The 19798-nt window shown below is 59.1% G+C and overlaps 1 protein-coding gene across 1 annotated transcript in view; it reads left to right on the forward strand.

Annotated features, from left to right (window-relative positions):
• The first annotated feature begins 1041 nt into the window (after positions 1-1041).
• The window catches only part of PCBP3 (poly(rC) binding protein 3), a 55296-nt gene continuing 36539 nt past the window's right edge, over positions 1042-19798 (forward strand). The window contains exons 1-4 of the mRNA XM_054829911.1: positions 1042-1231; positions 5182-5272; positions 12240-12320; positions 14397-14502. Coding sequence (XP_054685886.1) covers positions 14437-14502 — 66 coding nt within the window. The 5' untranslated portion in view covers positions 1042-1231; positions 5182-5272; positions 12240-12320; positions 14397-14436. The remainder of the gene's footprint in view (positions 1232-5181; positions 5273-12239; positions 12321-14396; positions 14503-19798) is intronic.

Consider the following 19798-nt stretch of genomic DNA (forward strand, 5'->3'; position numbering starts at 1 on the left):
TGGTGGCAGGGTCAGGTCCCTTCCTTATGTGCAGCAGGACCTGGGTGCAGGAGCACCCCAGGGTGTGAGTCTGGGCTGATGCTGTGCACCCAGGCAGTGCCAGCACCCTGGGGCCCTGGGGGGCCTTAATGACCCTGAGCAGTGTCACCCTGAGCAGTGACACTTGGGATCCCCACCTATCCCAGTGTGTGTCCTTTGGCAAAGTCATGCTGCCGCTACCAGCCCCGGTCGCTGGCCAGACTCCCCCAGCTGGGGATAGCACCCAGGGGTGCAAGGGTTGGGCTGGCAGAAAGATTTGTGCAAAGAAGGCAGGGTGATGACGGCACAGGGCACCCCAGCCTCCCATCGGATGGCTCACATTGGGGGGTAACCCCCCAGGCCTGAGGGCTGGCATCCCCCAGTGCCCCGCTGCTGGGACTTGGGGCTGGGACTTGGCTTCAGCAGGAAGGATGGGGCTGGGGCAGGGGCAGGGGCTGGGGCAGGGGCAGGATCAAGGGCAGAGGCTGGGGCTGGGGCTGGGGCAGGGGCAGGGGCAGGGACTGGGGCTGGGGAGGGACAGGGCAGGTCTAGGGGCAGGAAGAGGAGCAGCAGCTGTAGAGCAGGGGGAGGGCAGGGCAGGAGCAGGTTTAGGGGCAGGATCAGGGGCAGGGGCAGGGTCAAGGTCTGGTGCTGGTGCTGGGGAAGGGGCAGGGGCCTGAGCAGGGGCAGGAACTAGGGCTGGGGTAGGGCAGGAGCTGGGCAGGGCGAGGACCGGGGCTGGGAGATGTGCAGTGGCTGGGGCAGGGAAGGGCAGGGGCTGGGAAAGGGACGGGGGTTTGGGTGGGGGCCGGGGCAGGGGTGTGGGCAGGCCTGTGGGCTGGGGCAGTAGGTGGGACCCGGCAGGGGCAGTGGCGGGGGTAGCTTTAAGGGCGGGGGCAAGAACTGGGGCTTGGCCAGGGGCAGGGGCGGGAAGGGATGGGGCAGGAACTGCGGCAGTGGCAGGCGGGGGGCGGGGGGGCCGGGCAGGGCTGGGCAGAGCAGGGCTGGGGGGGCCGGGCAGGGCTGGGCGCACCGCGCGGCTCCGGCTGCCGCCTCCCCCGGAGCGAGCCCCGCCGCGCCCTCCCGGCCCCCAACTCCGCCGCTCCGCTCCTCTGCTCCTGCCCAGCCCTGCCCGCCCCTGCCCGGTCCCTCCCCGCTCCGCACAGCCCGGCCCTCCGCCGCTCCGTCCGTCCGTCCGTCCGTCCGGGGGCAGGTAGGGGGCTGCTTTCCGTGGAGCGTTGTTTTCTTGGGGGGGGGGGGTGTTCCGGGACGGGGCCGCCGGTGCCGGAGGGGCTCCCCTCGCCCTGCTCCGGCCGGGTCCGTCCTTGGGGTGGGTGGGGGGGCGGGTCCCCCACGCGGGAGCCCGGCTGGGGGGCGGTGGGGGTGGTGGTGGTGGCGGGGAGGGGGACGCAGCCCCTGGGAGCAGGAGGCGGCTCTCGGTCCGGTATCACTCCGGGACGCAGCCCGGGAGCGGGGGGCGAGCACCCTGCAAACCCAGGGTGGCTCCGCTGAGCGTGTCCCCCCCTCCGTGTCCCCATCCCGAGGGGTTCCCCCCCCCCCGCCCTTCCACCTCCCCAGGTGCGCGTCTCTGCGAGGCTGCTGAGAGTTTTCTGTCCCTGACTCCCAGCCCGGGATGCTGCTTGGCTGGGCAAGGGCTGGCCGCTGCCTCGAGCCCCAAAAGTGCTGTCCCCGTGGCCCAGGCCCACAAGTGGGGGTCCCCAAGGGAGGCAGCTTGCCAGGCCCCCCCACCCACCGCTGCAGGGAGAAGCGCACACGGGGCAGGTGATGGCAGGGACGCTGCCCGGGCAAGCTGATGGCTTTCCGGTGGTGGCTTTTGGGTGTGAGCATCCCACGGGGTCCCGCTGCTGTTAGTCCGGTGGTCGTTTCTGAGCCCGGGCTCTGGGTGCGCTGGTCACCCAGCACAAACCAAGCAGCTCACCGGTGCACCCAGCTGGGGCGGATGCAGCCACAGCATCAGTGCTGGGGGGAGGAAGGTGGCCCAGGCCATGTTTCTGGAGCACATACCTCCAAGCTTCCCCCGCAGCTGGGCAAATAATCTCCTGGGTGGCCATTTCCCCAGCCGGGACCTTTCTGTCTTTCCTCCAAAACTGGGCTGGTTCATCAGCGCGTGCCCCAAAGAAGCCCAGGTTGCTTCCCCGTCCCCACTGGAGCCACCACCCCCCATCGCGTGGAGCTGGGTGTAGAGGGTTAGGTTTATTTGGGTATCACCCCCAGGGCAGTAGGCAGCATTTATTGCCCACCTCCTCCCCGTGTGTCCCTCCGGGGTCTGGGTGAGGCCTTGCTGACCCATCCTGGGGAGGGGGGGCCATGCCACCCTCCCTGCAGCAGCCCAGCCCCGTGCAGCCTCCTCTGGCAGCCGCTGCGCCGCAGAGCGTCCCCACCCCGGTGCGGATGCTGCATGGCCCCCCGGGAATGGCGCAGAGCCCCATGCCGCAGGGCGTCCTCCCCCAGCTCGCAGCACAGCGAGTCTGGGGCAGATGGGGCAGCTCGGGGCCGTGGTGCCTGTGGGGCTCCCACGCTGCTGGGGGTGTGGGGCGAAGCCGGGTGCTGCGGCCACGCAGTGCGGTACAGGCGACCCAGACTTTCCCGGCCTGCAGCCGTGGACGGTGCACGCTCTCTCTCCATCCTTGTGAGAGGAGGGAGCGGCTGCACGTCCCCGGGGGATGCCATAGCAAGGGACCGGCTGTCCCGGTGGAGATGCGTTGGACGCTGCTGTGTGCCAGGGGCTGAGGGGGGCTGGGAGGTGCACAGGGGTCCCTCCGGGTGGAGGGGATGGATAGCAAGCAGCACCTCATGCAGACCAGCTCCGGCTGTAAGCAAGCAGCCTGGGGATGGAGAACCCCGTGGGAGGTGAAGGCGGCACCCAAAATCTCTGTGACCTGTTCCACGCTTTCTAGGAGCATTTCCATAGCGGCCTCTGGGTGGATGCGAGAGGGAAACCTGGCTCTGAGCTTGCTGTCAATGCTGACCGAGGAGGTGTACGTAGATCTGCCGTGAAGTTCAGGGCAGGTCCACGCAGGTGCCGAAAGCGCTGCCAGACCCTGCTGGGGTGGGTCGAGCGATGCTCAGCCCCTGCGCTGAAGGAGCCCGGGGGCTGCGGGGCTGTAGCCACCCCTGCGTGCGTGGTGTCCCTCCCACGGGGCAGAGCCTGGGGAGGGGGAACAAACGTCCCCAGACCCCCCCTCCCCGACTGCCGCAGGGCTGCCGTGGTGCCCTGCTCCGGCCCCGCGGGAAGGCGGCACGTTTCAGGCAGCTGCCGGCAGCGTTTTCCTCCGGCCTCTGCCGGAAGCTCTGCTGCTTCGCCCTGCTAATTGGGGAGCTGAATTAATGGCACTAAGATGCGGCCGGCATCCCGTGCAGTGCCCGCCTGCTGTCCTTCCTGCACAGAGGCTGCGGGGACGCTGGAGATGTGTGCCAGGCTGGGGGACAGCATTCGTGTCCCCAGGACGGACCCTTCGGCCCCAGCCCTGGGGCAGTGGTACCTGGGGGGGGGGGGCAGGGGCATCCTTCACCTTCCTGCCCTGTGCCGGCACAGCGATGCAGAAATGGCTCCGCTTTTCATCAGGCTGATCAAGCTGGGTGCTAGCACCTCTCTGCCTGCCTGCGGGGAAAACACGAAGAAGAAAAACTCTTTTTAACACAGAAGGACCCTCCTTCGAGTGTCCCCAAAGGGTTGTTTTCTGTCGAGGAGGAAATATGGGATTTTCCCTCCATTTTGGGGAAAGCCCATCCAGACTCAGCACACCAATTGATGGGGAGCCCTTTAAAGGAGCTACGGACGGGTTGGTGACCTCCTAAATGAAGCGAGTACTCGGGAGTGTGAAAACCAAACGCTTCCCTCCAAAAATGGCAAAATGATGTGCTTTGAATTTTCCACCTTATTTTTTCAGCTGCTTCTTCCCTTTGTTGAAGCCCACACTCTGGCCTGTTTGGGCAGGCTGGGCAACGAGACACGCAGAAGACAAATGCCATTCCCCAATTGGGGGGGGGAAAGTGTTTCCAGCCCCCTTTGCTCTGGCAGCAGCCTATCACCAGGGTCTCGTGGCATGTGCCCCCCCCGCCTCCCAGCCTTGCCAGGGGAACGTTGGCATCGTGTCCACCAGCCTGGTGGGCGCACATGGTGGGGAAACCCAGGGTCAACCGGAGGAGGAGAAAGAGGGTCTGCATGTGAGGGCAACCAGTCGGCATCTCCCAGGAAGGGGTTAATCCTGGAGCTCCAGACCTGGTATCCTATTGCGGGCTGCTTTAGGTAAAAGCTTTTTTGGCTCCGTTTCAAGGGCACGGGCTGGAGGATGACTCATGCATCCCTGCCACCAAGGAGTAAACCCTCTTGTCCAGACTTTCCCAGCCCAAGGTGATGGTTTCCTGAAAATCCAAGTGTCCCAAAGGGCCCCTGTCTGCTGGCCCGGTTTGGGAAAAGCTACTTCCCAGAAGTGGAAATTGGGGTGACGGCACCTCCCGGCATGGGTGCTGGGTGATGCTGAAGCGTCTGTGTGGGTGTCTCCGGGGATGGCGACCTGCTGTGGTGGGCGTGGGGCGAGCAGGGTGCTGCCCACAGCGCCAGCACAGCCCGCCCGCATTCGGCTTGGCGTGGGAACGGAGCAGGGTCTTCTCTTAAAAGCCGCTAAATGCTAACAACTTCAGCAACGCGTCTGGGAACCGAAGCGACGCGCTGCTGCTGCGAGGGGAGGTAGCAAATGCTCTGCTCCTTCCCGACGTTAGCGGCGGAGCGGCTGCTCGTGGAGGGGTTTCTCATCTGCAGCGTGCGGCTTTGCTGCGTGCGTGGGTTGGAGCTCCCCCCCGCCTACGCGGTCGTAGTGAACTTTGCACGAACGCGGGACTCATGGAAACACCGAACCACAGCCGGTGCGGGGCTGGGGGTGCTGCTGGGGGTCTCTGCCTTGAAACCTCGAAACCTCGATACCTTCCCCCTTGTGCAAACACACCGTGGCGTGGGCTCTGCCCCCCAGGTCCACCCGGGGCGCAGTTGCATGTGTCTGGTCGCAACCCCTTTGCTCCATCGCTCTTGCGAGGATTTTGGGGGGTTTGCCGCTGCCAAGTGCCTTGCATTGCGTCGGGGCGCGTTGTTGGGAGGATGCTCTCGCCCCGGCGCAGACTGACTCTCCTCCCTTTTGTCCGCAGGGCAGGAGCCGCCCGGCCGGCTGCACCGTCACCTTCCCAACGCCGCCAGATGTGCCGCCGAGTCGCGCTGCGTAGGGGACCGGCCCCGGGGGTAAGGCAGCAGGAACGGCCCTGCCGCAGGTCTGGGGCTGCCCGGGGCACTCCGGGCGTGACGGTGGCACGTCCCTCCCCGGCACGGGTCACGCCGGCTGGTGCAAGGCCAGGCCAGACCAGGTCCGTGCTGCCGAGGGATGGTGTGCGGCCGCTCCGTCCCCTCTTACCCCGGTGATGTTAGGAAGCTCTGGGCAACCTGGGCTAGTGGAGGGTGTCCCTGCCCATGGCAGGGGGTTGGAACTAGGTGATCTTTGAGATCCCTTCCAACCCAAACCAGTCTGGGATTCTGTGATCTATGATGAGGTCCCCGTTACCCATCGTGCTGCTGAAGTGATGAAAATGAGGACTTTTGGGGATGGCAGTGGATGAGGGCATCCAGGTTCCAGTGCCTGAAGCCAACCTCTCCTCCCTTCTGTGTGTTTTGGGAGAGCACGCAGGAGAGCCCCTCCCGCTGTGCAGGCACAAAACAGAGGGCTCAGGAAAGGTTTTGAGGTTTCAGGGTGACATCATTTCATGCCAGGCGGCTTAATCTGGCTCTGGAGTGACCGTGCTCGGGGCAGGAGCTGGACCAGAGACCTCCAGAGATGCTCACAGCCTGAATCGCTCCGTGTCTCTGGCCTTCCTTCAAATATGGCAACGATTCACTATTTAAAGGCTTTTATTTGACTGCTAACGTGAAGGCAATGTTTTGGGGAGCTGTAGAGAGGAGACCCCAGGGTATCTGTGAAACGAAGCCCTTCTTCCCTGTGACGGTGCGGCTCCGCAGGGCAGGCGAGCCTCTCCGCTGTGGTTGCCCGTGGCCACTCCATGAAATGCACCTCGGGAAGCTTGGGAAGCTGCAAAGCCCAAAGCCAGCAGGCAAAATCCATCCGTTCCCAACATCTCACAGCTTTGGGGGAGACACTCCCGATCTGGCTATGTTGGATGCTGTGTCTGAGGGGAGGAGGACGCCTCGGGGACACCCAGGGTCGGGGACTGCCACTCAGGTGAGGGGACCCCGCTGCCGAGGATGTGGTTGGGATGTTTTACCGCAGGCTGTTCTAGCGACCAGCTGACCGACGTGCTCGGTGAGCCCCTCGCCTCTCCTTAGGGCTGGTTTGTTTTGGTTTTTATTTCTGGGAAGCTTGTGTAGTGACGTCGGGGTTTCAGTGTCTGCTGAAAAATCCACCTGGGGGGACCTCTTGAGGCACCTCGCTGGTCCAGATGCCTCTATGACTCAGTTTCCCCACTTGGAAAACGTGTTACCCCTCCGGGGGATTTTGGACACCGGCTCACGGCAGGGGACGGACGAGTGAGGGACCTGAAGTTGCCTGCTTTTACTGCACAGCCTGGGTGGCTGTGGCCCCCAGGGACACACACCGACAGCTCACCCTCTCTCTCTCCTGGGACGTTTCCTCGCACGTGGAATCCGCGCCGAGGGTCTGGCTCGCCGGGCGAGCAGCAGAAGGGATGCTGTGCCATGCTGATGTGTGTTACACCTCGGCCAGGGCTTCACCGGGCTCTGCCCACCATCCGTGCTCCTCCGTCAGAGGAGCAGGGTGCAAACCGTGCCCAGATGCCACGCGTCCCAGCCTGTTTGGTCTCCATCCTTGCCCTGGGTTGCAGCCTCCTCCTTTCAAGCATTTATGAGAGCTAACGTGTCTCTCGTCAACAGCTCTCCCTGCCGCGGCTGCAAAACACCCCAGAGTTTTGCGAGTAGAGCTGACGATATCTGGCGAGACGTTTTTCCCTTGCAAGCACGCAGGAGTAGTTTTGCCAGCCCTTAAGCGAGGGAAGAGGGGCAATGATAAAGAAAGGACGGAAGAAAAAAAAAGCCAAACCCAAACCAATCCAGAATGGAGGATGGCACCGAATTTGCTGACCTCCTCGCTCTTGGTTGCCTCTGGAGCAGAAGGAAAATGAATTGGAGGGGGTTAGCTGCATGCGAATGGCCCCGGGAGCAGGACCGGGCTGTGCAGACCCTGGGGTCTCCTTGGGCTGACCTCTGCTTTGTGGTCTTTTGGGCAGAAACACCCTTCTGAAAGGCACGGGGTGGGCTTGGCCATGGGTGATGTCCCGGGGAGCTGCTGGTGGCATCTGCGGCTGGGGCTCGGCTCCGTCTCGAGTGCTTTGACATTGGCACGTGACAGCATCACTCCTAATCCTTTTAGCGATGTCTAGGTTTTGGAGAGAGCATGTTTGGCTCTCCAGATCCCATCCTGAGGACCTAAACTAGCCCACTCCAACGGACCTAATCTCTGTCCTTCCCCAAAGGTGAGGGAGGACCGGGGATTCCACTGCGGATGGTTCAGTGGCTGCTCCTAAGGCTTCCTAAGCCCACCAAGGGCTTCTCCTGTGCAGCGAAGCCTCAGCCCTTCGTGGCCAGGGAGCGCTCTGGAAGTTTTAAAACCTCACCAGATGTGGTTTTCCACCAGCTGCTCTGGCTCCCTAGGTAGGGCACTTACGGCTTAGCTTGCTGCGACCTAAATGAAATACCTGCTTGTCCCAAAACCAGGTCTCTGCCAGGTACCCAAGCCCCCGGCGCTGCCTCCTCTGTCCTCGGGGATGCTGGTGTCCCTCCGGGCAGCTGGATGCTGCTGGTGTGTGCTGGAGGAGGGCGGAAAAGGCAAAACAATGAGCTTCCCCCCCGCCAACCGATTTGTCCTCTAGGAGATTAGTCCCTTTCCTTGGCTTACGGGGGGATTTGTGGCTGCTCCATCTGCTCGAGCCCGGCAGGTCAGCGGGTGCTGGGGAGGAGCGGTCGGAGCCCAGCTGCTGTCCCCCGCTCCTGGACATCCGGGGAAAAACCTTGGGTTTGCACCCCGGGTTGGGCATTTCTGTCTGTATCTGTCGGAAAGGAGCAAACACCTGCGGTGCTACGTGGGTGAAAATGTGGTTTAGACCTGAGGGTGTTTGTTGATGGAGCTGCTGAAAACTGTGCAGAGCGAGGGCAAGGTTTTTAAGCTGTTGTTGGCTGGTAGAAAGCCTTGAGGATGCTTGAGGACCTCCCCTGCCACCCAGGATGGTCCCAAGGAGATGATTGCCCCATAAAACCCCCTTGGCCTTTTGTAAAGCAGGCGGGTGGGCGGTGAGGAAAACATCTCGGTGCAGACTTTCCCAGGTGGACCCACAACGTGCCTGCGAGGATAAATGGGGAAAGGTTTGCTGGTTCACAAGCACTTTTAGAGATGCATTTTCCGGAGGGGAAAACCGGGAGGTGATAGGGGCGATACGGGGCTCTCCCCTCTCCCGCTCTGTCGCTCCCATCTCGTCACCAGGCGCCGTTTGAAGGTGGTGGGTAGCAAAGGCTGGAGGTGAGTTAGGGAAGAGCTGATGAGAAGCGGGCTCGCGGAGGCTGGATTTATAGGGACTGACTGAACTAGGTTTGTGGAAGCGGGGGGGGGGGGGCTGCCGGGTGATGCCGAGTGCTCGTCCTGCTCCCAGGCTGCAGGGACCGCAGGACACAGGAGCCTTTGCCCGTGCCCGGATCCCGGCCGAGAGCAGGTCTGGTGTGCTGTCGGACCCAGGAACGTGCTCCCCCCTTTTCAGCAGGCATGGGGCCATGTGGGACCCCACCAGAGCCCCCCCAGGGATGCTCCCGGTGGGGCAGCTCTCAGAAAGCACGGGTTTCTCTTCTAACGTGGCAGAAAATCACAGAGGGGAGCTCCGGGCAGCAGAGGCGAGATGCCGAGATGCCGTCCCCATCCCACTCACCCACCACTGCAGAGCCTGGGGGGGGGACCGGTTTCGGCCCCCCGTCTCTGTCCTCTTTCCCTTGCTGTTTCGCCAGGAATACCGATGGAGGCTGCCAGGTGTCAGCTCGGAAATCTTTTAACTTTACCTCGTCTCCCCAAATGGACAATGTCTCCGCTCATTAGGTACCCGCCCAGGGGGCAGATGTCAGCTCCGCTCATGGCTTTTCTCAGCTCATCTCTGCCGAGACTCTTGACGGCTTCAGAGCGCTCAGGTCCCATCACGTCATGCCGGCTCCTGCCCGCGGCGCTGCCCGCTCTGCCTGCCCGGCGGCTGTGCCATCCCGGCGGCGTCTCGCCGCCATTCTCCCCCCCCCCACCTTGTGCTCACCACCTCCCCCTCTCAAGGAGCCGCGTTTTGAAGGATGTTTCATTAAAAGGCTGGAAAATAACGGGCACCGGTGGCACACATGTGGCACGCGTGTGTGTGTGTGTGTGCAGAGCTGGAATCGGTTTTCCTTGCCCGGGCAGCGCCTGGGAGGAGAAGCCATCTCTGCAGCTTGCCCTTTGAGGCTGATGCATCCCGACAGCTTGTTCACTGGGACATTAAAATCGTTGCCTCTGTCTGCGTAAAACACCCAGTAAGTTGGATGATGGGAACACAGGTCAGGGGAGGATCGTTCTCTCCCCTACGCGATGAGCGGCGGCACTGAAAACCCCGAGCAGCAGAACAAAGCAGATCCCAGAAGCGCAGGGGTGCTGCACCCTGTCTGGATGTGAGCGGGGTCCCTTCCGACACGAAGGGGGGCGGAGGGGCAATGCAGACAAAGCCATCTTGCTGCGGTTCCCATCTATAAGGGGCTGTGGTGATACAGGGGGGGAACATCCCCATCCATCGGTGCATCCCTCACCAGCTGCACAGCATGTTTTCCCAAAGAACTTGAGTTTTCCCTGGCTGGGGGAGGGTTTGCAGCAAAACAAGAGGACATCTGCAAGCTCTGCGTGCTCTCTGCAGACCTTGGACCCCACGCAGATGCCCCGTGGTCCCAAACTCTGGGCCAAGCAAGATGGGCACCAACAGCCAAGTTCTTGCAGGTGGGGGGAAGCTGAAGTCCGGCTTGGCTGGCTGAGTTTGCAGGAGAAGCAGGCTGGGTTTTGGGGCAGGCTAATTTTTTTGGGGAGGAGGCGGAGGTGGTATGTAGTAGGGGATACGGGAGGACCTGCTGGAATTTGGGATGGTGGGATAGGGCAGCGTGCCAGGGTCCTGAGGGGGCTGAGTAGGTGCAGAGGTGGGGAGACTCCAGGCAGGGCTGCCAGAAACCTGGTTTTGCCTGAGCAAGCTTTGCTTTGAGGGACCCTTGAAAATGACTCCCAGTGTGATCTGCTGCGTTGCACTGGGCGGCAGAGCGGTGTGAGGGCTGGGGTGCTCTGGACACCCACCAAGGCAGTGCCAGGCGCAGCCCCCGTGCCCAGGTGCCGCTTTGGATGCCCGCAGATGTCCTCAAGAGCAGCGCTGACCAGCTTGCTCAGCCTCAGGAGTTGTCACAGCCTCGTGGGACCGGGCACAGGACCTGCTCACACATGGAAGCGCCCATCAGCTCGCTCCAAGGCTGGGCACGAGCGGGGACCCGCACACAGTTCATTCACCTTCACACCCTGTTGATGCCATGTGGTCAGACCCTCTTCAGAGAAGGCTTGACCACATCTCCGTGATTCCTCCTTACCAGCTTAAGAAGAAACGTGAAATTTCGAGCCCACTGGAACACGGTGGCCATGTCCTCCAGCATGCACGGGTCGCATCAAGCTGAGGGTGCTGCCAAGCCCCTGGGGAGTGCTGTCCTGCGTGGGGTCCATGCTGCTCAGGGTGCTTGGTGCCTCTCTGGGATGAGTTAAGGATGTTGAAATGTCATAGTCTACAAAGGTTGACTTCTGGGGGGACTGGCCACATCAGTGTCTTGGAATTCATTGCATCCTCAGGTGCTTTTATCTGGGAGCGATAGGTGTTATTTGGCTGGGATCTGGACACCTCTGCCACTCTGCTGTTCACAAATGACTCCTTCAGCATCCTGGGTGACCCCTCGTGAACATCACTGACCACATTTGCTAATGGGACCTAGTCCATGAGAGCTAGTGAGGAGCTGGCCATGCAGGGACGGAGCCATGAAGGGATGGAGCCATGCTCTCAACTGCCCTGGGTCAAGACATAGAAAGCTTTTGGTGTGATAAGCTTGCTGGTGTCTTTCTCATGGCACCAATGTGTATTTCACTGGAGAGAAACAACCAGGAAAAATTAATAATTGACTCTTCTGCTTGTACTGCCAGAGCAGACACAAGGTGCAGGGGCTTTAGCCGTGCTGGAGAGAGGATTTGGGAGATGGTGGTGAGGATGATAGTCTACCAGCAGACCAAAAAGTTGCTTGTCCATACCTGGAGGTGACCTGCTCCTTAATTGCTGAAAACGCAAGTTAAGTGGCATGCGGTTTGACTGCCCTGGTCCTGTGCATCTCAGGGGGCTGCAAGACATAGAAATAGCAGGGTTTGAGACTGGCTTGCAGTTCTATCTGCAGCAAACGTTCAGAGGAAAGAGCTGTGCTGGAAGCAGGAGTTTCTGTGCAAGACCACAGGGTTGTGGTTGGGATCTTACTGTGCAGCATGTTAGCGTAAGGGCAGAAGGGCTGTAGCATAACAAGAGGCAGAGCTGCTGGGAGATGGACCAATATTTGATTAAGAAAACTGCTGACAAATTCTTTAATGACGCATTTCCTGAATGCTAAGCCTTGTCTTGGGATAAATTCAAACCTATGACCTGAAAGACAAATAAAAGTTTCTTTCCTTGTGAATTTGCGGGCTGCATTGCTGTGGGTCACTGCTCTGCGCTGCGTGGGCAGCGGGGAGACAGGATGCATCCGTGGGGCTGGGATGGAGGGGCTTGTGCCTGCGCCAGTGCTGGGGAGCAGGACGGGGAGTTTCCTTGCAACCCCTTGTCCTTCCAGCATCCTGAATCCTTGCCTGAGCCCCCTTTTCACAGGGATTTTGATGAAGCTGGTGCCGTGGTCGGGGGTTTTCCTTCTTCTTCTCATTCCTGGAATCAGCGACCAGAAGTTTGTGCTAATCAGCATAAAAAAATTACCAAGGATTCCTCTGCTCAGGGCTGTTTTACCCTCACGTTTCCCTGTCCCCTGGGTTGCCCACGGCCACAGCGGCGGTGCTGGGAGGATGCTCTCATGGGTTCTTGGGGGGGGGGGGGAGCCAGCCGGGCACCCTGGGGTGCTGAGACGTTGTGCTGCCTTCCAGGTGCTCCCCTGCCGCCTCCGCTGCTGACCCCCAGCCCTCTGCCCCACGGCCTCCCTGACCTGCCCCACTGCTCCTCCAACGGTGAGTCACCATTTGAGTTTTCCATCCTTTCCAGGTTGTTGGTTTTTTTTCTTGGCAATTTGTTTGGGACCTGTCCTGCTTGCTGGTGACACCAGCTGGGGATGCAGCCGCTGCCTCGGAGGACATGGCTGCCGTTCAGAGAGATGTATAAGATATTGTGGGGATAAAAAACATTAATTCTGGGGATGGTTGGTCGCAAGAGAGGCTGTGCAGTCTCCATCCTGGGAGGTTTTCAAGCCCCGAAGGGGTAAAGCCCTGGGCAGCCTGGTCTGACCTTAGTGCTGACGCTGCCGTGAGCGGCAGGCGGGACTGAAGACTGACCTCGGGGGTCCCATGGGCCCCCCTCCCACCGACGGGCTCCTTCCCAAGGCAGCAGCGTCAGCCCTCGTGCCCAGGTCTCTGGGGATGAGCGCGGCGGCTGCCGAGTCACCGGGGAGAGGAAGGTTTTCCCTTCTAACACATGAGCTGCCCCGGCACGTCAGGAGCAGCACCGAGTCCGAGCGATGAGTGGGGCCTGCAGCTTGCCCATCCCACCACCCAAAGAATATTTTGGGTGATGGAGAGGTTTTTCTGCCCTCTGGCACTCAGCTTATTAACGGCTCAGGCTGCTCAATTGATTTTATTGACGGGTAATGCATGCCCCAGTTAACTTATTGGGAGCAGCAGCAAAAATAAAGCAATAAAAATAACCCCGCGCCCATGTCATGGAAATGTGCTGGATTATTTCCATTGCTGTGGCGGTGTGATGTCTGGGTGAAGGAGACCCTTGGCCTCACTCCCCCCATGGAGGCAGCTCCCGCAGCCAAACCTCTGGGCTGTGGTCACCTGGGGGGGGTCTTGCTGGGGTCGGGTCCCAGGGACCCCCTCCTCCCCAGCCCAGCTCTTCAGATGGTTTCCCTTGGTCAGTAGATGCTGGGGTAGGATCTGCTCAAACCTGCTCTGAAGAAGGAAGCTGCAGAGGGTGGAAGCAAGGGCAGGAAGCCTGGGAGGAATAGAGCGAAATGTCTGAGTAGCCAGGGATCAGGTTAGGAAAGCCAAAGCCCTGGTGGAATTAAATCTGGCCAGGGATGTCAAGGGCAACAAGAAAAGCTTCTATAGGCAGGGACTGGGAGAATGAAGGAGAAGATCAGGTTCAAGACCAGTTAAGGAACCTGAAGGTGCACAAGTCCATGGGACCTGATGAGATGCATCCGCAGGTCTTGAGGGAACTGGCGGATGAAGTGGCCAGGCCACTCTGCATCATATTTGAGAAGCCCTGGCAGTCCAGTGAAGTTCCCACCGACTGGAAAAGGGGAAACATAACCCCCATTTTTAAGAAGGAAAAAAAGGAAGACCCAGGGAACTATAGGCCAGTTAGTCTCACCTCTGTGCCTGGCAAGATCATGGAACAGATCCTCCTGGAGACCATGCTCAGGCACATGCAAGATAATGAGGTGATTGGTGACAGCCAACATGGCTTCACTAAGGGCAAATCATGCCTGACAAATTTGGTGGCCTTCTGTGATGGGGTTACAGCGTTGGTGGGTAAGGAAAGGGCAACTGATGTCATCCAGTCCCTGCAGGGGCTCCAGGAAAGCTGGAGAGGGGCTGGTGACAAAGGCAGGGAGTGACAGGCCAAGGGGAATGGCCTGAAGCTGCAGGAGGGGACATGGAGATGGGATGTGAGGCAGAAATCCTTCCCTGTGAGGGTGGGGAGGCCCTGGCACAGGTTGCCCAGAGAAGCTGTGGCTGCCCCTGGCTCCCTGGCAGGGTTCAAGGCCAGGCTGGATGGGGCTTTGGGCAACCTGGGCTGGTGGAGGGTGTCCCTGCCCATGGCAGGGGTGGGACTGGATGGGCTGTGAGGTCCCTGCCCACCCAAAGCATTCCATGACTCCATGAATGTAGAGAAAGGTATAGACAGAGCTTTGCTGCCTGCCCCATAAACAACCTGGAGGTGATGCTCCTGGTTGTTTTATCCCCCACCAACCCAAACCATGTTTTATTTCTCTCTGAAATTTGCTTTTCCTGGATGGTAAGCAGCCATCGGGTGTCCTTCGTCCGTGCTGTGCCTAACCTCTGCCGTGTCCCGGTCTGCAGGCTCGTGCCGCGGACCCCCGGTTCCCGCCCCGCGCTCAGCATGTCCTTTTCTGGTGCAACCGGACCCTCCGAGGAATCGCTCTGGAGCTCGAGGCCAGCGTGCAGGGTAAGGTAAGGCGAGCTCAGTCCCTTTCCAAATTCTGGGGGTCTTTGCAGCTGCACCTCGGTCTCCCTTTGGCTATAAAACCAGTTGGGCTCTGCAGACAGAGGTACTGCCGCACCGCGGGGACACGGCTCCGCGTGAGGGATGATGCTGCGGCGTGGGCAAAAAAGGGAAGGGGGGTTTTGCTCCCTGCGCAGTGCGATCCTGCTGCCAAGGCTCCTGTCAGAGGCGCGTTTTGCTGCCGGGGCCTCTCTCTGCGAAGGAGCCGGCGCTGTCCTGCATCCATGCAGGTCTCCCGTCCTACCCTTGCCGCACTCAGCTGCCCGCTTTCCGCCACATTGGTCACAGGGGTCCATTAAAACCAGCTAAAGAGCTAAGCTGGGAAGTGCATGGATGGGGTCATTTTCATCAGCCACTCCGCTTTTGTTACTAAAATAGATCTGCTTTGGCCCGGGGCCATCGCATTGTCCCAGGCATTGACTATCGCAAATGGACGGCGGGGCAACATTTTCCATTAGCAAAGAGGAGGACGCACGTCTCTGAGCGAGCAGACAGCTCCATAAAGCAGAAATGTTGTAGTGACAGACAAATCCACCTCTTTTCTCTCCCTTTCCTTTTAAAAGTGTCACTAATCCTTGTTTTCTGCACCTAAAACCCTGGGAGAGACTGGCCAGAGCAACACCCTGTACCTGCGACAAGATGGTGCGTTCTGGATAAGGGGATGGAGGGTTTCTCAGAGGAGCTGCAGGTCACCCAGTAATGGGCCACCAAGGGCAGAACTTGCCCAAAAATCTGCGAGGAGGCTTGTCCAACGTCACTGGTGACGTGCTGGGTACCGGTTGTGCCTGGTCTTGAGCTGAGTGAGGTCTCTGCTGTCCCCGTCTGCGGCTCCTGTGTGCCATGGGGAGCCGCTTACAAACACATCCATCTACAGAGGGGACTTGGGGGGTGGAGGGCAGCTTTGGCTTTCCTGCTGGTAGCTTGGAGGCCATGAGCTGAAGAGAGGAGGCACTTGGGAGCACATCCTGGGAGGGCTCTGCCTCTTCCCCGCTCACTGACATCTCCTGAGCACGGCAGGGCTTGGGGACGGGCTCCCCATAGCCAGCTCCAGGGAAACCAGGGCATCACCCTGCTGGGGGGACAGAGTGTCCAGCCTGGGACCGAGTCCCCAAACTGTCCTCGCCCAAGTGCTCATGACCCCAGTCTGTCCAGCAGGGGTGTTTTATTCTCTGGCTTTAGCGACAACACTTTTCTGTTAGTAAAGCATCCTTTGGGTGAACATCTCGACATCCCTCAGCTCCCACCTTCCCCCAGGAATGTCTCCGACCTTATTTTTCTGCCTTCCCGTGCTCCCTGTCCAACGTCCCATCCCTTCTCCCAGGCCTGTGCCTGGCCCCTCTCCCCCATCTGCAGGCAGGAGAGGAGCCCGGTGCCCGGCTCTGTGCCAGCCAGCAGCTTCTGGCTCAAACTGCAAAGCAAGGCGGCATTTTATTTTTAAATGCTAAGCCCCCTTCAAGGCTGTGCCTTGGACCTCACTGTCCCGTGGGATCTCATCCTTTGAACTCAGAGCTGATCCTGCGCGTGTAGTGCCGTTACTATTTTATAGAAAAACTACAGGTGCGAGGGACACGTGGAAGAGGACTCTGGTTTTGGAGCGCTGGGAAATCGCTGCTGCTCCATCTCGCATCCAGGTGATGGACGAGTGGTCAGTGGAGATGCTGTGGGGCAGGCAGGGTGCCCGGGTGGGAAATGTCCGTGCCATGGAGTGACGTGAGGCTGCGGGGTGGCGAGGGGGACGTGCCCACCAGCGGCAAACAATTTCCCAGTTTGACCCTTCTGCTTAATCTGAACTTGAAGGTGAACGAGCAAAGCTAGCGGCATCGATCTGGGACACGGCTGATGAGTGCCGTGCCCTGCGGAGAGCTCAGCTCCCGCCGTCCGCTCCCTTTCTCACCATTTTTTTCCTGCCTCCCCTTCATGCCTTTCCAAAGCCATCAGTCAGAGCGGGGCCCGGCACAGCACCCCGCTTCCCCAACCATGCTGGGGGCCGGGGGGACACACACCATATAGACGCCTGCAGAGTTGCCACGTTTGTCATAGGTAGCGAAGTTGTCTGCCGAGCCACACGCCAATTGTCGTGGCTCAGGGGGTCCGACGTCTTAACAAGCGGCGATGTGTTGATGGCGTTTAATTCGGGCTTGGCAAAATGTAACTCGAAGCATCTCCGCGCTGCTCCTAAGTCTTTAGATAAAATGCCATACGAACTGGCAAATTGTATTTCTTCCATCTGTTGGGAAACAAAACCTGAGCATAAGTTGGAAACCTAGAATTTGCCTTGGCTGATGGGCAGAAAGCTCTTTTTTTTTGGGGGGGGAAAGAAAGACGATGCACCTTCCCTCAACGTCTTCTGTGCTTTAGCCACAGATTTTTTCCGCAGCTGAAAATCACAAACCATTTTAATCCAAGTATTGCTTGTTCTGATCTTTTAATCCAGCTTGCTTTCTATCGACAGAACGGCCTAAAATTATTTCTCCGCCTGCCCCTCTATTATATAATTATTCGGAAGATTACTCGGGAGCCAGATTGAGCTGGGCATCGCTGGGGCAGGGCGGTGCAGGGGGAGCTGCGGGGATGGGAGCTGTGGGGGGTTCTTCTCTCTCTCTGCACGTCGGCCTTGGCGAAACGCGGGAGGGGGAAGCAGCGAGCCGAGTGCTTTTGGCTGTGTCCCTTGTTTGCATCTGAGTACGGCAGGTTTCTCCCTCAGCTTGTATTTGTCGGAATAAAATGCCCCATCGTCTGGCTGGTGGCTGGAGAAGTGTCACCCTCCGAGCCAGAGAGGATTTCAGGTGAAACCCTGCACTTCTCTGCACCGTTTCGGGTGTTTTAGGGCTGGACTTGTGTCTTTGATAGCAGCGTGGTGAGACAGTGCGGCCTTGGGAAGGAGCTGGAGGTAGGGGCCGTGCTCCTGCAGCCACCCGTCCCCGCGCAGAGCCGCGTGCGGGGGATGGACGACCAGCGCCGGGCTGTGGCGGTGATGCCAAGAAGGTGGCCAGAACTGAGCTTTCTCCCCAGAGCCCAACTCAGCTGGTTGCTGGAGGAGCCTTAGGTGTTACCCGTAGATAAGAAGGGCTCGAGCCCTTGGGTGATAGGGTGGCTGGGGGCAGCTGCTCTGCAGAAGTAACGTCACTGAAATTCAAGGGCAGATGCTGGCGGTAGGTTCACCCGGGACTTTCTGTTGGCAGGGGCGATGAACAGGCGTATCGCTGGCACGACAGGATGGCACGGCCGAGGTGGAGACTCGCGTTGCCAGAAAAATGCAGCTTCCGAGTGGCGCGACCTCTGAGCTTGAGCTTTGATAGGAAAAACAAGAGCAGGTCTTGGGCTCCAAAAAGTCCTTTTCCCTCCCCCAAAACTGAGTGTCCTGACACTGATGGCTGGTACCTGCGGTGACTGAGGGACGGCCAGGAGCTGCTTGGCCTGTGGACCACGGCTGGCTGGGATGTGGTGGCTCAGAGCTGCTGCAAGCACAGAGCTGGGGCAGGAGGGACCCCCAGCATCAGCCAAAACCAGTCCGTGCTGGGAGCTGTGGCTTCGCTTGCCTTGCTCCACGGGGCCTCGGGGACCCTTCTGGGGCAGAACGTCCCCAGCATCGTGCTGCATTTTAGGTTGGGCGAGTGTCTGTGGGGGGGACACTTCGAACTCAACGCCCTTTGAGCCTGGCGTGGCAGTGGGGCAGTGGAGTGGGCGATGCCCATGCTCCCTCCGCTGCGCTTGGTCCTTCTTCCAAGAAAGCTGTTTCAGCGGACCCTCTGCCTCCAGAGCAGGAGACTTGTCGTCTCTTGGAGCAGTTGGTTGGTGCAACCACCGTGCATTAGGTGGGAGGGCGGCGGTGGACGGGATCATCCTTGGGGGTGGGTCAGGAGCAATGTGGGGGCATGAGATAATCTTTTTTTAGTGATGGAGCAGTTAGTAACACATCCCCTTCCCCCCGAGGCTCAGGGATGAGCGCTGGGGTCTGCAGGCAGGGTTCCAGCCTGGTCCTTCCCTCCGCTGCTGCCTGCCTCTGAGGTGGATGGTGGAGCACAGCCCACCACCAGCAGCCAAATGTGTGCTGCTGTACGCCCTCCTCTCCCTCCCGGAGGCTCCGTTCCCGGAGCGGGTGAGCAGGCACCACTCTGCCGGTACCCTGGTAAAGCATCTCCAAATTTCCCCATTCACACGGGCAGGACCCCAGTGCTCATCTCGTACCCGAGCTCCTTTCTCCTTCATGTTGAAAGCATTGGCTGGTTCGCCTTCATCGCCTTGAGGCAACCTGATTTGCTCAGTGGCCTTTAAAAAAATCAAAAAGGAAAAAAAAAATCAAAGCAGCCCACTGAAATGACAAGAACATCAGCGTTGGGTGCATCCCCCTTTCCAGCAAACCGAGGGATTTGGGAGAAAACGGGTCACGTGCTCTTCATCCCATGCCACGTGGTGGCTTTCCCATGGCCAATGAGGTTCTGAGCCCTCTGCGCCGTACGGCAGAAAAAAATCACTGGGATTTTTTTTTTCCCCCCCGTAGCATTTTTCATCCTTTCCAAACGTGAAAAGACTGGCCATCTGTCCGGACCCCCCTCACGCCAAATCGGCACTTAAAGAGGCTCTTTGGGGAAGGTAAGGAGATTTAAAATCTTGTGGTGGTGGAAGACCACCTGCCGCGTGCAACTTTTCCTGAGGGTGAAAATCAGGGAAGAATCATGAAATGAGTCGGGTTTGGGGCTCCAGTATGGGTTAAAAGAGCTTTGAATGCTTAAGAGCCGTCTTAAGTGAATCTCTTGTAGAGGAAATTTAAGTCTGCGTCGGAGGGTGGTGGGATTATGGGAGAATTAAGTGCATGAGCAAGGGGTTAGCTTGAGTTAACGGCTGTTCCTCAAGTCACTCCTATAAAATATTTTGCAAAAAAATTGCAAAATTGTCCTGCAAAATATTTTTGCAAAATTGTTCAGTAAAATTGTCGTTCTCTGTTGTAGTGTGGTGCTTTATTTTGCTAAAATTCAGTTTTATCCGTCTTGCGGCTAATGCTAAAGATCGTATCTCTGGGTAGGGCAGCGTCCGTCTCTGCGTTAACCAGAATATTGAGCCATTCCTAATTTGCGTGATTTACAGTGCAGGCTTTGGGCAGTGTTGTTTATGTATATGGGAACTGCACAAATCAAATTCCCTTAAAGAAATTAATACTAAAATAACATAGATGTTGATCACGTCTTGGTCTGGCAACTGAATTAAACCCCCGACCCTGTTTGATTTAATTTTTACCTTT

Source organism: Grus americana, chromosome 6 (genome assembly GCF_028858705.1).
Source record: "Grus americana isolate bGruAme1 chromosome 6, bGruAme1.mat, whole genome shotgun sequence".
NCBI lineage: Eukaryota > Metazoa > Chordata > Aves > Gruiformes > Gruidae > Grus > Grus americana.